This window comes from Lissotriton vulgaris, chromosome 2_1, assembly GCF_964263255.1.
Source record: "Lissotriton vulgaris chromosome 2_1, aLisVul1.2, whole genome shotgun sequence".
Lineage (NCBI taxonomy): Eukaryota > Metazoa > Chordata > Amphibia > Caudata > Salamandridae > Lissotriton > Lissotriton vulgaris.
Window position 1 is genome coordinate 47,092,629 of NC_141687.1, and position 13,989 is coordinate 47,106,617.

The following is a 13,989-nucleotide window of genomic DNA, read 5'->3' on the forward strand; positions in this document are numbered from 1 at the left end:
ACATTACTAGTAAGCATATACGTTCAGTGTGTGCCTACGGATTTAGTAAATATGATTGCAGTTGAGTATCACTGAGTGCTGTGTGTGTTTGCGTACCGTGTTTACACTTGGAGTTTGAGTCAGTGATTATTGTTGAAGACGTATTTAGAAATGTCATTATGCGTCAGTGCACTTTAATGTGCACGCAACCAATGGCGTCGCCCTTGTGTCTTCGGCCCTAGTGCGAATAAGGACACGGGCCGCTGGCCACTGTATAAACTGTGAAATACAGCAAGTATCAGGGTTCACTGGGCTCCGGTGCACTGCACCTGTTGCCCCTGTGTGCATCGTGTGTGATTCCGGCCTACTGCGAAAGAGGGTGCACTGCCTGCTGAGGGTAGAAAGGGGTGAGGGTGGTGACTTGCCAGCTCTGGGTACGTGGCCAGAGTGGCTGTTTGGTGAGTGAGTTGGGAGTTGTGAGGAGGCCGGCCCGTCTCATCTTGTGGTTTCCCCGCCTCAAAGCCTCTGCCTGTTGAGATAAGCAGCGCTCAGTCACTAGCCAGGCCGGGGGCACTGACGCGCAGCAGTACCATGCATGCATTCAGGGCTACAGCGGCATTCCCCGGAGACGGAGCAATGCAACTTTTCTGTCCGTTGCTATAATTGTTGCACAGTCAAAACTACCACTAAACAAACTACAACACAGCCCGAGCAGAGCCAGAAAAGAATCAGAAGAGACCTGAGGCTCAGCGATAATTTCACCAGCATAGAAATCAAACATACATAGAACACAGCCCGGAGAAAAGAACCAGAAGTAGACGGAGTACAGCGGGAAAATTGCACACATTTAACCAAAAACAAGCATTGGCATAGCCAATAGGTCTCGCCTTTGGGACCTTATAAGTGTTTAGTTATGCAACACAATATCCTTGGTGCAACAACATCTACTGTTGCATGCATGGCTAAAGACTTATACGGTCCCAAAGGCGAGACCTATTGGCTATGCCAATGCTTGTTGAGATTGAAAACAGTGTGATTTCTAAATCAGAATTTTTTTTTGCTGTAAAATCCTCTTATCATTTTGGCCCTGGAGTCAGGGGAGGAAGGCAAATGGAGACAGAAACTGAACTGCGTGTCCCACTCTCACCAAAAAGGTTGCATCCCATCAAGAAATCGCTGGTAAATTCTACAACAGATTAAGTAAACCAAGGCTCACTGGTTTAGGACTTCTTCATGGAACCTTGAAGTATATTAAATCATTTTGAAGGGTGGAAAAAGGACATTTTGTTGACTTTATTGTCTTATTTTCATTGGTGGCCTGTTACTATAGAGACGGGTCTGATGCACTTCCGTACATACACATTCTTGACCGGGACAGCCCACTCACCTTCTTCTTCGCCCCCAGGTGCTGCTGTCTGTGTCCTGCCTGTGGATTGGCTGTTTCATCCTGCGCTGGAGCTACGCTGCTGTGGATAGGACGGACCCTTACAATGCCTCCTCCATCACTGATGCTCAAGTTCCGCTGGGCCTGAATCTCACGTCCTCGAGGCCGCTGGCTGCAGTGAACAGCACCCAGTCTGTGCCCTGGCTGTGGGTCCCATACCCAGGTACGTGGCATGGGCCGCTTTTCTATATAATCTGTTGTCAAATGAGGTAAAGCGTAAACTGTACCTGCTCCAGCCCCAGGCCTAGTCAAGTCTAGGTAACCCTATGCCATGTGTAACACCTCCAGCCATCATAAACTGCAGGGGAGGAGGGAGGCTAACTCTAGAGTGCACCCTCTCTATGGTAGGCCGCACTCTCAACAGTAAGTGCTCTAGGATGCTGGAGAGTGCTTATCTCAGAGAGTTACACATCAAGACAAAAGCCCTTTGCATTGTGAGGTTTGTAGTTTCACTTCCGCTTCCAAGATGGGACCTTGAGCTCTGGCGGGCATACACAACCCTTTCCATTGGGCCACTTGGAAGCTGTGCCTTGTCTCCTGGAGAAGCCTTTTGGCACAAAAGAAGGAAGATGGGAGTTGTGGGTCAGTGGGATGGGCCCTGTGACCGATGCACTTCTGGCTGGAGAAAACATTATATTCAGGTAGCTAGTGTTGTAGGTAGGTAAGAACGATTTACATATAAAATGTTTTACAATAATTCCTGTACCGCAGACATCACGATTCCCCGCTGTGAGAAACTGGCATTGCAAACATCCAATAGAAACCGTAGGTCAAGTTTAGAAGGGGGCAGAAACAGGGCTTCCGCCAATGACTGCCTCGATCCCGCCTCCACCCCTCGACCGCATTGGTCCCCAAGCTGTCCATCATAAGCCTTTTCATTTTCTTTCTAAATAATTAAAAAAATATCTTGAAAAAGTCATTAAAATGAAAGTATAAGCATTCATAAAAAGTAGCGTAAACCAACAGTAGTCACTTCCTCTATGCGAATTCCAAGCTACTATTCCTTTTATAAAGTTTCTATCATAAAATGCATCCGTTTTAAAAGAAAAATATTTGTACTGAAATTTAAAGTAAAGAGCACATGGGTAAAATCTCTACTAATTTGAGAGCTTAATGTACATTGAAATGCACTCAGAGAAGTGCAGCCATTTCATTTTGAAATATTTTAATCAAGAGCGAATTTTGTATTTATTTATTTAATTTATTTAAAGTGTTTTATAAAGCGCAAACGTGACCCAAGTGTATCAGAGCACTGTACATGTGTTTGGAAAGAGAATCAAAAGACCTAAAACATAAAAATGAACACAAAACATGCAACATATAACATAAAACTTAAACTAGAGCAAGATATGGTATGCTGTATCAGGGTTATTATTAAAAATCCGCCATTTAGTTATGAGGCACTGGGATACATTCTCCAAGATGTTCTCTCAAGCGAAAGCTTGAGAATGAAATAGTTTGAGCCAATGTGGAATAAGAGCTTCGTGCCGTCTGCTGGAGGGTTTTCCCTTCCCTCCTCCAGAGAGGATATCTCTAAAGAGTCTGATATCTCTACAGAGTGGCTGCCACCACACGGGGGGGGGGGGCACTGCTGCAGGTCTGTGTAGATTGTGTGTAAGAGTTGATATAAGATTTTGAAGCACATGTGATGGCTGTGGATTGGCTGTTGCTGCAGTTTACTTGATCCTTTCTTTTTTTTATCATTGGTTTACAACAAGTTTAGCATGTTACAAACGTTGACAACTTTATCACACGAAGCATCCCAGTGACATTTGTCAAATCGATTCACGGTGGGGTACCAAGCAATGTGGTATGCTGGTGTCAGGAAACATAAATAACATTTTGTAGTATTCTCTGTGTTGTGCCTCCCAGGCACCTGTAGATAGAACTTCTGTGCTTGTTAGTTCCATGCTTTGTGTGAGAATGTTGCCTTCTGGCAGTTGATAGCTGTTCCTGCCTCTTGTCGCTGTGCTTCTCCTAAGCTCAATAAACCTAGACTTCAAGCTATCCTGCTGTGCTGTCTCCGTTAATACTACAAATTTGTTGGCGACGATGCTGCTTAGGAGAAGGTAAAAGAACCCGCCTTACCTCGTTTCTCCTCGTATTCCTGTGGAGAGTGTACCGCGGACCGAGTGCACACGAAGACCAGCCGTTTCAAAATTCTTCTTGACAAGCCGACGACGACTAATGGCGAGATAAGTGATTCCGCTTTGCTTTCTGCGCGTATTTAATTTGGAGGAAGGCTTAAAAGAACATTTTTCCCCGGCGAGGCCTCAGCGCGTCACGTCATTCCCAGCGCGAGTGTTTGGTTGCCAGCGTTACACGTCACGTCATCAGTTCCAGCGCGAGCATTTAGTTACCAGAGTTACCACGCTCTGTTCCTGTGACGCGTTACAGCGCGAGCGCTCCGTTGCCAACGCAACCATTTGACGCGCGCTCGTCCAGCAAACGCGTTACTCTGACAACCAAGCCTCGGTGCGTCTGAGCCGTCTCTGAGCCTGTTCGCGATCTGCTTTGACTTCTCCTGTCTCTCTCTGATACCTCCGACGCGAGAAGCATTTTAAGTGTTGTCACTCTGCCTTGGTCCTAAAATCTTCACACGCTGGTGCCATCTGCAGGAAACACAAAAAAAAAAAGAGATTTACTTACAGAAGGATAATTAATTAACACATTACGAGGTGTTTATGTGGTTTAAATCTCTACACGTTGGTGCCATCTAGTGGTGTATAAAACAACAACATGGTCCTTGACTAAAAGAGTGTAAAGGAAAATTCGAATTTTGCATACTCAACTTCTTTTGTACAGCGACAGAGTTAGTCAAGGGGGAAAATTATATTTCAGTCAGTATGCAATCTGTCTCACCTCCTCCTCCTTTTCTGGAGACCCCAGGCAATCCTCCCATAATCTGGAAAAAATGGTTTGATGCCTTTGAGACTTATTTGGGGGCTATAGGCGCGTCAAGATATCGCGCAGAAAGGAAGAAGTGTCTGTTACTACATTCTTTGGGCTTTGAGGGTAGAGAAATCTTTAAACACTTACCCCCCTTGGTAAGAAACAACGCAGAAGAGGATGTTGATGAATATACCGAGACAAGATTGAGACTTGAGTTGCGATTTGATGTCAAGCCTAGTCTTGTTGTAATAAGACACAAATTCTTTAAAAGGGAACAACTACCAGGAGAGGATGTTGAGACTTATGTTTCTAGTCTAAGACAACTGAGTGCTGAATGCGAATTTGAGGGTTTTAGAGAGCAATTAATTAGAGATCAATATGTTTGTAAGTGCTCTGACAAATCTATTCAACAGAAACTACTAACTTTGGGAAACCCTACACTTGAAGAGACTATTCGCATGGCCAAGAGTATAGAACTGTCAAAAAAAGAAGTAAAGGAACTTGAAAAGAAATGTGATGAAGGAGTTTCCATAGTTAGAACCAAGGAGAACAAGGACAGTAAAGTGGTTGTTGGTCAACAACGTTTTGATAGAAACAATGTTCCTGGTTCACAGCGTTTTGAGAGAAATGCTTTTTCTAGAAGTGACATTTGTTACAGATGTGGAAATCCTTCTCATAACAAGAATAACAAGCTTTGCCCTGCCAGGAACTCTACCTGTCGGAACTGTGGAAAGTTTGGCCATTTTGCAAAAATATGTCAAGTCTCAAAACAGGGAAATTCTACTTTCAGCAACAAATCCCAGAGTCAGAGTACTGTCAATACAGTTGGGAATGTCTCAGAGTTTTATGAAAGTACTGGTAATGACTCCGACTCTATGAACAGCATCCAAGACGATCTTAGGGACATGGTTGTGGTGGTACGGGATGATGGTGTCATTATTGGGGATCCCTCATAATTGTGTTGATCCTTATGAAGATTTTGGTGTGGGTGACAAGATAATTACTTTGTTAGTAGATTCAGGCGCTAGAGTAACTATGATCACACAAGAATTGTTTGATGTGACTTGGCCTGAAAGGAACCTCCTACCACCTGACAGAACTCCTGTTTCTTATGAAGGGCGTAGGATAGCTCTTCTTGGTTTTTTTGAAGACATCATTCAGTTCAGGGGAAGGAAAATCTTTGGTAAAGTATATGTCTCATTAAAGGGCTTAAACATTTTGGGGTGGTTCCACCAGGGATTGTTTAAGATGATCCTTAGACCCGGTGCTAAAGAACAGATTAGTATCGAAGAATCTTGTGACAATGTTGAGAGTTTAGCAGTCATTATCTCAAATGACTATATCGAGAAATTAATTTCTAAGTTCCCTACTGTCTTCGGGAATAGTCTTGGCATTATTAAAGGTTTCAACCATGAGATTAGAGTTAAAGATGGTGCTATCCCCATAAAACATAAGGTCAGGAGTGTTCCTTTCAGCGTGAGGGATGATTTGGAAAAGGAGTTGATGGGGTTATGCAAGAAAGGAGTCATAGAACCTATTGAGTCGTCCTTGTGGTTGTCTCCTCTTGTTGTCGCCAGAAAAAGGAATGGAGATTTGCGCGTGTGTGTGGATTTGCGCAGTCTCAATAAAAACATCTGGATTGATTCACACCCCTTACCAAAAATCACAGATTTATTGTCTCTTACCAGAGGAGCAAGGTGGTTCACAAAGTTGGATTTGGCCTCCGCTTACCACCAGGTGGTGTTGAGTCAATCTTCTAGACATCTGACTGCGTTTGTCTCACCTTTTGGTAGTTTTCAATACTGCAGGATGCCATTTGGCCTTGCGTCAGCGGCTGCAGTCTTCCAAAGATTGATGAGTCAAATGTTTAGAGACACTCCTGGAGTAATTGTTTTCCAGGATGATGTTTTGATTTTTGGCGAGAACAAGGTGGATCATGACTTTTCTTTGAATCAGGTTCTGGAAATCATGCAAGAAAAAGGGATTGTATTAAAGAGAGAGAAATGTGTTTTCTTAAAAGAAAAAATGGAATTTCTGGGTCATGTTGTTTCACATGAAGGTGTGGAACCACGTCCTGGTTTGGTGAAAGCCATTGTTGATGCTTCGCCTCCTGTCGATAAATCTGGTTTAAAGTCTTTCATTGGGCTCAGTGAATTTTACTCAAGATTTATCAAAGATTATGCGTCAAAAGTTCAACCTTTGACTAATATGTTGAAAAAGAATGTGCCTTTTGTTTGGGATAAAAACTGTCAAGAAATTTTCAAGTGGATTAAATTACAGTTAGTTGGGGACAGTATCCTCAAACCTTTTGATCCCAACAAAGAATGTGTTGTGACTGTGGATGCGAGTGGGTTTGGACTTGGGGCTGTTCTCACTCAGAGGAATGGGCAAATTGATAATACCATTGCATATGCTTCAAGAGTTTTGTGTGGGGCCGAGGTGAACTTCTCCGTCATTGAGAAGGAGCTTTTAGCTTGCTGGTGGGCGGTCAGGAAGTTTAATCCCTACCTTTGGGGTAGTCATTTTACGATTCGTACGGATCATAATCCTCTGGTCTCTATCTTGTCTGGAGAAAAGATTAAGGAGCATACCCCTAGGATTGCTAGGCTGTCCACAAAGCTTCTTCAGTATGATTTTGAGGTTGTTTATCTGCCAGGTTCGAAAAATGTCAGAGCCGACTATTTGTCTCGTTTTCCTTTAGCTGATGATGATTGTGAGGCTGAAAAGGAAGATGATCTTGAAGATTGTTTTGTTGCAGCTTTGGATCTTGAAGATATGTGCGCTATCAGTGAAGTTGAGTGGAAGAAGGAGTTATTGAAGGATGTGGTACTCCTTCAAGTTGTGAATTATCTGAAGTCTGGATGGCCTAAAGAAAAGAATGTTTCTGGTCTTTTCCAAACCTATGTCAAAGTTGCTGATGAACTCACTGTTGAAGATGGTGTTCTCATGCGGTGTGGTAGGCTTATTCCCCCTGAGAGCTTGCGGAAGCGTCTGGTTGATGGTGCACATGAAGGACATTTAGGGAAAACTTTCACGAAACTTTCACGAAACGCTCCTGTCCCTCAGGCTGAGTGGTCGCTCCCCTGTGTCCCCTCGTGACACTCGGTATCGTTGTGCTGCTTTTACCGTGATTTCTAGCTAACTGCATTTACCTGCTGTGTGCCTGCCTGCCGAGCTGCTGTATTAGTTAATTAATTAATTAATCGTGCCGCTTTCACCGCACTCGGTAGCGTTGTACCGCTTTTGCCATTGTTTACTGCCTAATTGCATTAGCCTGCTGTGTGCCTGCCTGCCGAGTTGTTCTCTTAACTATTTAAATAATTATAGTGCCGCTTTTCACTATATTTGCGCGCTCTGACTAGCGCGACGCTGTGCTCCCCCCTCCGCCTCCATTTGGTTGTTGTTTGTGATCCCTGGAGCCCGCCCCGCCTCCCAGCTGAGCAGCCCTCCCACAGACCTGATTAGCGCTGCAGAACCTTAGAGCGCCGTGACTCGCTCCTGTCCCTCAGGCTGAGTGGTCGCTCCCCTGTGTCCCCTCGTGACACTCGGTATCGTTGTGCTGCTTTTACCGTGATTTCTAGCTAACTGCATTTACCTGCTGTGTGCCTGCCTGCCGAGCTGCTGTATTAGTTAATTAATTAATTAACCGTGCCGCTTTCACCGCACTCGGTAGCGTTGTACCGCTTTTGCCATTGTTTACTGCCTAATTGCATTAGCCTGCTGTGTGCCTGCCTGCCGAGTTGTTCTCTTAACTATTTAAATAATTATAGTGCCGCTTTTCACTATATTTGCGCGCTCTGACTAGCGCGACGCTGTGCTCCCCCCTCCGCCTCCATTTGGTTGTTGTTTGTGATCCCTGGAGCCCGCCCCGCCTCCCAGCTGAGCAGCCCTCCCACAGACCTGATTAGCGCTGCAGAACCTTAGAGCGCCGTGACTCGCTCCTGTCCCTCAGGCTGAGTGGTCGCTCCCCTGTGTCCCCTCGTGACACTCGGTATCGTTGTGCTGCTTTTACCGTGATTTCTAGCTAACTGCATTTACCTGCTGTGTGCCTGCCTGCCGAGCTGCTGTATTAGTTAATTAATTAATTAATCGTGCCGCTTTCACCGCACTCGGTAGCGTTGTACCGCTTTTGCCATTGTTTACTGCCTAATTGCATTAGCCTGCTGTGTGCCTGCCTGCCGAGTTGTTCTCTTAACTATTTAAATAATTATAGTGCCGCTTTTCACTATATTTGCGCGCTCTGACTAGCGCGACGCTGTGCTCCCCCCTCCGCCTCCATTTGGTTGTTGTTTGTGATCCCTGGAGCCCGCCCCGCCTCCCAGCTGAGCAGCCCTCGCCCCTCCCCCTCCACTACCCATATATGACAGTAGTTCCCGCGCGCAGCGTTCACGCGCAGCGACCGCGCCCAATCAGCGCCGAAGGTGCGCCAAAGGTAAGCCCGTCTACGCCCGTCCGCGCCTGGACCGCGCCCAGCGCCAGACCCCCTGCCCCTCGCGCTCCCCAGCCCTCCCGCATTACCTACGATGCCGCCACCCTCCTAGCCCTTGACCCCGGTCGCGCCCCCAACTGCGTCCAAGCCGCTCCTGGACACACCCATGGACCTTTCTCCTGCTACTCCTGCAAATTCAGCGGCACCGACAACATCTCCGCCACGACTACACCACAGTTTCCCGACCCCAACCACCTACAATGCATCCTTCTCAACACCCGATCGGTGCACAGGCACGCCATCGACCTATGGAACCTACTAGACACCCTCTCTCCAGACGTCGCCTTCCTCACGGAAACATGGATGAATGCTTCCTCCGCTCCAGACATCACCATTGCCATCCCTGAAGACTACAAGATCACTCGCAAAGACCGCACCGACCACACAGGAGGAGGAATCGCTATCGTCCACAAGAAATCAATCCGCATCTCAACCAGCTCTGACGCCAACCTCGCCAACTCCGAACACCTTCACTTCCAGATCCACACCGACCCCAAAACCACACTCAGAGGCACCCTCCTCTACAGACCACCAGGACCCCGCGCTAAATTCAGTGAAGACATCACGGACTTCATCACTCCACAGGCGCTCCCCTCCAAAGACTACATCCTTCTGGGAGACCTCAACTTTCACCTTGAGAAGACCAACGACCGCAACACCGCCACCCTCGTGGACAACCTCGCCAACCTCGGACTTAAACAACTAGTCACCTCCCCCACCCACATCGCAGGTCACACACTCGACCCCATCTTCACTTCCAGCAATCATGTCTCCTTCAGCCACACTACGGATCTCCTATGGACCGACCACAGCTGCGTCCACTTCACCTACAACAAGCCGAAACCCATCAACCACTCCCAACCTACCCTGCAAAGAAACTGGAACAAAATCACCACGGACCAAATCTCCGATTCGCTCCTTCGAAACTCCCCAGCCCTCTCCTCTAACGCCAACGAAGCCGCCGCCAACCTCACCCTATGGTTATCCAACACCGCCGACACCTTAGCACCACTGAAAAAACGTCAAAGCAAACCTGGCTGCAAGAAGGCCTCATGGTTCAACGATGATCTTAAGAAATCCAAGAAACTCTGCCGCTCCCTTGAAAAAGCCTGGAAAAAAGACCCAACCACCAGCACCAAGGACGCCTTCAAAAGCGCCACCCGCACTCACCACCAACTGATCCGTAAAGCCAAGAAAACAGCATTCAAAGATCGACTTGACAACAACGCCCACAACAGCAAGGAACTTTTCAACATCGTCAAGGAATTTTCCAACCCCTCGGCCAACTCCAACGACATCACCCCCTCTCAAACCCTCTGCGACTCCCTAGCCTCTTTTTTCCACAACAAGATTGCAGACATCCACAACAGCTTTGACAACCAACCCGGAAACCAACCCACCCTACCAGCTGCTGACCATCTTCCCCCCATAAACACCCTTAACGCCTGGAACTCAATCTCCACTGAGGACACCATCCGCCTGATGAATTCCATCCACTCTGGATCCCCCACAGACCCATGCCCTCACCACATCTTCAACAAAGCAGACTCCGTCATAGCACCTCACCTCCGAGACGTCATCAACTGCTCCTTCAACTCCGCTACCTTCCCAGAAGACTGGAAACACGCTGAACTCACCGCCCTTCTGAAAAAACCAACAGCGGACCCCACCGAACTCAAAAACTACCGCCCCATCTCTCTCCTTCCATTCCCGGCAAAAGTCATCGAGAAAGCCGTCAACAACCAACTCGCCGCCTTCCTCGAAGCCAACAAATCCCTCGACCCCTCACAATCTGGCTTCCGAGCAAAACACAGCACCGAGACCGCCCTCATCGCAGCAACAGACGACATTCGAACTCTACTGGACAATGGAGACACAGTCGCCCTCATCCTCCTCGACCTCTCCGCAGCATTCGACACAGTCTGCCACAGCACCCTTCTACAACGCCTCAATAACATCGGAATCCAAGGAAAAGCACTTGAATGGATCACCTCGTTCCTCACCGGAAGAACCCAAAGAGTCCGCCTTCCTCCATTCAAGTCCGAGGCCTCTGAAGTCATCTGCGGCGTACCTCAAGGATCCTCACTCAGTCCCACCCTCTTTAACGTATACATGAGCCCCCTCGCGGCCATCGCCCGCCAACACAACCTCAACATCATCTCTTACGCGGATGACACTCAACTGATCCTTTCTCTCACCAAGGACCCCTGCACCGCCAAAACTAACCTACACGAAGGAATGAAAAAAGTCGCCGAATGGATGAAACAAAGCCGTCTGAAATTGAACTCAGACAAAACAGAAGTCCTCATCCTAGGTACATCCCCTTCTGCCTGGGACGACTCCTGGTGGCCGGAAGCCCTCGGAAAAGCACCCATCCCGACAGACCACGCACGGAACCTTGGTGTCATCCTGGATTCTTCACTCTCAATGAACAGACAAGTCAGCGCCGTATCCTCATCCTGCTTCAACGTTCTTCGCATGCTCAGAAAAACTTTCCGCTGGATCCCCTCCGAAACAAGGAAAACAGTCACCCACGCTCTGGTCACGAGCCGACTGGACTACGGAAACACCCTCTACGCAGGTACCACCGCTAAACTCCAGAAGAAACTCCAACGAATACAAAACGCCTCAGCCAGGCTCATATTAGACATCCCACGTAACGAACACATCTCTGGTCACCTTAAAGACCTCCACTGGCTTCCCGTCAATAAGAGGATCACTTTCCGACTGCTTACCCACGCACACAAATCACTCTACGACATCGGACCAGATTGCCTCAACTCTCGACTGTCCTTCTACACCCCCTCCCGCCAACTACGTTCTTCCAGCCAAGCCCTCGCCACTGTACCTCGCATCAACAAGACCACCATGGGGGGCAGATCCTTTTCATACCTGGCTGCTAAAACATGGAACTCACTCCCCGCTTACCTTCGCCTCACCCAGAACCACCTAGCGTTCAGAAAGCAGCTTAAAACGTGGATATTTGACAAATAATCCTCCTCCCCTTCCTAAGCGCCTTGAAACCCTCTGGGTATGTAGTGCGCTATACAAATTATTTGACTTGACTTGACTAGGTTGAGGGATGTGTTTTGGTGGCCGCAGATGGACGTTTGTGTCGATACTTTAGTTGATAATTGTGTCATTTGCAAGTCCTCAGACAAAAGTCACAAGGTTAGGTCCCCCCCTTTGGAACCCATTCAATTTCCGGAAAGGGCGTGGGAAAAGATTGGAGTTGATCTAGTTGGTCCTTTTAATCTTTTACCTTCTTGTTCCCGTTTTGCTATTGTTGCCATTGATTATTACTCCAAATGGCCGGAAATTCGTTTTATCAGTGAACCCTCTTCTGCTAGTGTTATTTCTTTTTTGAAAGACATCTTCTTGAGAGAGGGCTTTCCTTCAGTTGTCATGACTGACAATGGTGTCCAATTTGTCAGTTGTGAATTTGAATCTTTCCTTAAACAGGGTGGTGTGACTCATAAAAAAAGTTCCCTCTACCACCCCCAGGCCAATGGCCTTGTTGAGAGGATGAACCGTGTACTCAACAACTGTGTCCAGTGGGCCATTGCCAGCAAGTGCGTGGTTGAGAATGCTGTGCGTTCCATGTTATGGTTTTACCGTACAACTGCGCATTCTTCAACTGGGGTTTCTCCCTTTGAACTCCTGAGGGGTAGGAAACCTTCTACAAAAATTTGTCCGGGCTGGATGTCAAAATGGGTGAAGATGAATGTGATGGATGGTATTGATGATTTTGTTAGAGACAACGTCTCTGAAGCTCAAAAGAAGCAAAAAACTTATTTTGATGAAAGGAAGAGATCTGTTCCCCATGATATTTGTGCTGGTGATGTTGTTTGCATTAAAAATCCTGTTCATGTCACCAAGGGAAGAAGCAAATTCTCTGAGCCACTAGTGGTTGATAAGGTCTGCGGGAATGCGGTACGTGTGAATAACAAGGATTGGTGGAACATCTGTAAAATTGTGAAGGTTAGTAGAGATGATGCTTTCCCTTGTGTTCCCCTGTCCAATTCTAGTTCAGATTCAAACGACAAACGTTTTAGTACTGTTAATAATAATGGAAATGGCAGTAATGTTGATGCTCCCTTTGTACCAGGGCCTCGCAGGAGTCGTAGAGTTTGTAGGATTCCTGCCAGGTTCAGATAACTTTCTGCTTCTGTTTTTCCTCTTCACATCCAGTTGTGTTTTCTCACTTTCCTTTCCCTACCCGTCTCACTTTCTTTCTTTCTTTCTTTCTTTCTTTCTTTCTTTTCTTTTCTTTTCTTCTCTCCATTTTCCATCTACGAATGTTTCTTCTTTTGTTTTACAGGAAAGAGGATAATGTAGTATTCTCTGTGTTGTGCCTCCCAGGCACCTGTAGATAGAACCTCTGTGCTTGTTAGTTCCATGCTTTGTGTGAGAATGTTGCCTTCTGGCAGTTGATAGCTGTTCCTGCCTCTTGTCGCTGTGCTTCTCCTAAGCTCAATAAACCTAGACTTCAAGCTATCCTGCTGTGCTGTCTCCATTAATACTACACATTTGGTGCCTGCCATTAAGTATTATAGACACCAACAAATAGAACACTAAATCTTGCTTTTCTCTCGCTTTTTTGTGTTACAACCAAGCTGCTATTCGCCTGAAGTTGTACGATCACATCTAGCTTACATTTAATCGTGATGCAGACCATGTGTAAACAAGGATGAACAGTAATGCATGAATATTTTGAGACAAAGGGAGTGGGGGGGACAGTGTATGTCCTTTTGAAATGCATATATATATGTGTGAGGCTGAGCTCATATCAAATACAGTTATATCTGCCAGAGGCATTTCATGCACGCAATTATGCGACATTGTGCTGTTACAAGTATGAAGAGCGGAGAACCGCCTCACGGCAAGGTTGAGTTGGATTGATTCAATCTATCTTCTATGAACGCGACAAGTATTCTCGCCATTGTGTAGGATTAGACCGTGGGGGAAATAAGAAGTAATGAGTGCCTGCGCTGTGTATTCCGCCACCAGTGCCTTGTGGAGGTACTGTTTAAGGAACACATATCTAAACCAGTTGCGTCTAGCTGCCATCATTAAAAAGTTACCCTGCTTCCTCTGTAACTTAGGACTTGGCCCTTTCTACACCGTGTATGGCTGTGCGCCGAATGTATGCATGTTTTCAATAGGTCCGCCTTGTGCATTGGAA

General features: G+C 46.7%; 1 protein-coding gene across 1 annotated transcript in view; it reads left to right on the forward strand.

The window, feature by feature from the left end:
* The window catches only part of SLC23A3 (solute carrier family 23 member 3), a 412,559-nt gene that overhangs the window by 175,917 nt on the left and 222,653 nt on the right, over nucleotides 1-13,989 (forward strand). Inside the window, exon 7 of the mRNA XM_086954432.1 lies at nucleotides 1,385-1,586. Within this exon, the coding sequence (XP_086810558.1) occupies nucleotides 1,385-1,586 (202 nt within the window). The remainder of the gene's footprint in view (nucleotides 1-1,384; nucleotides 1,587-13,989) is intronic.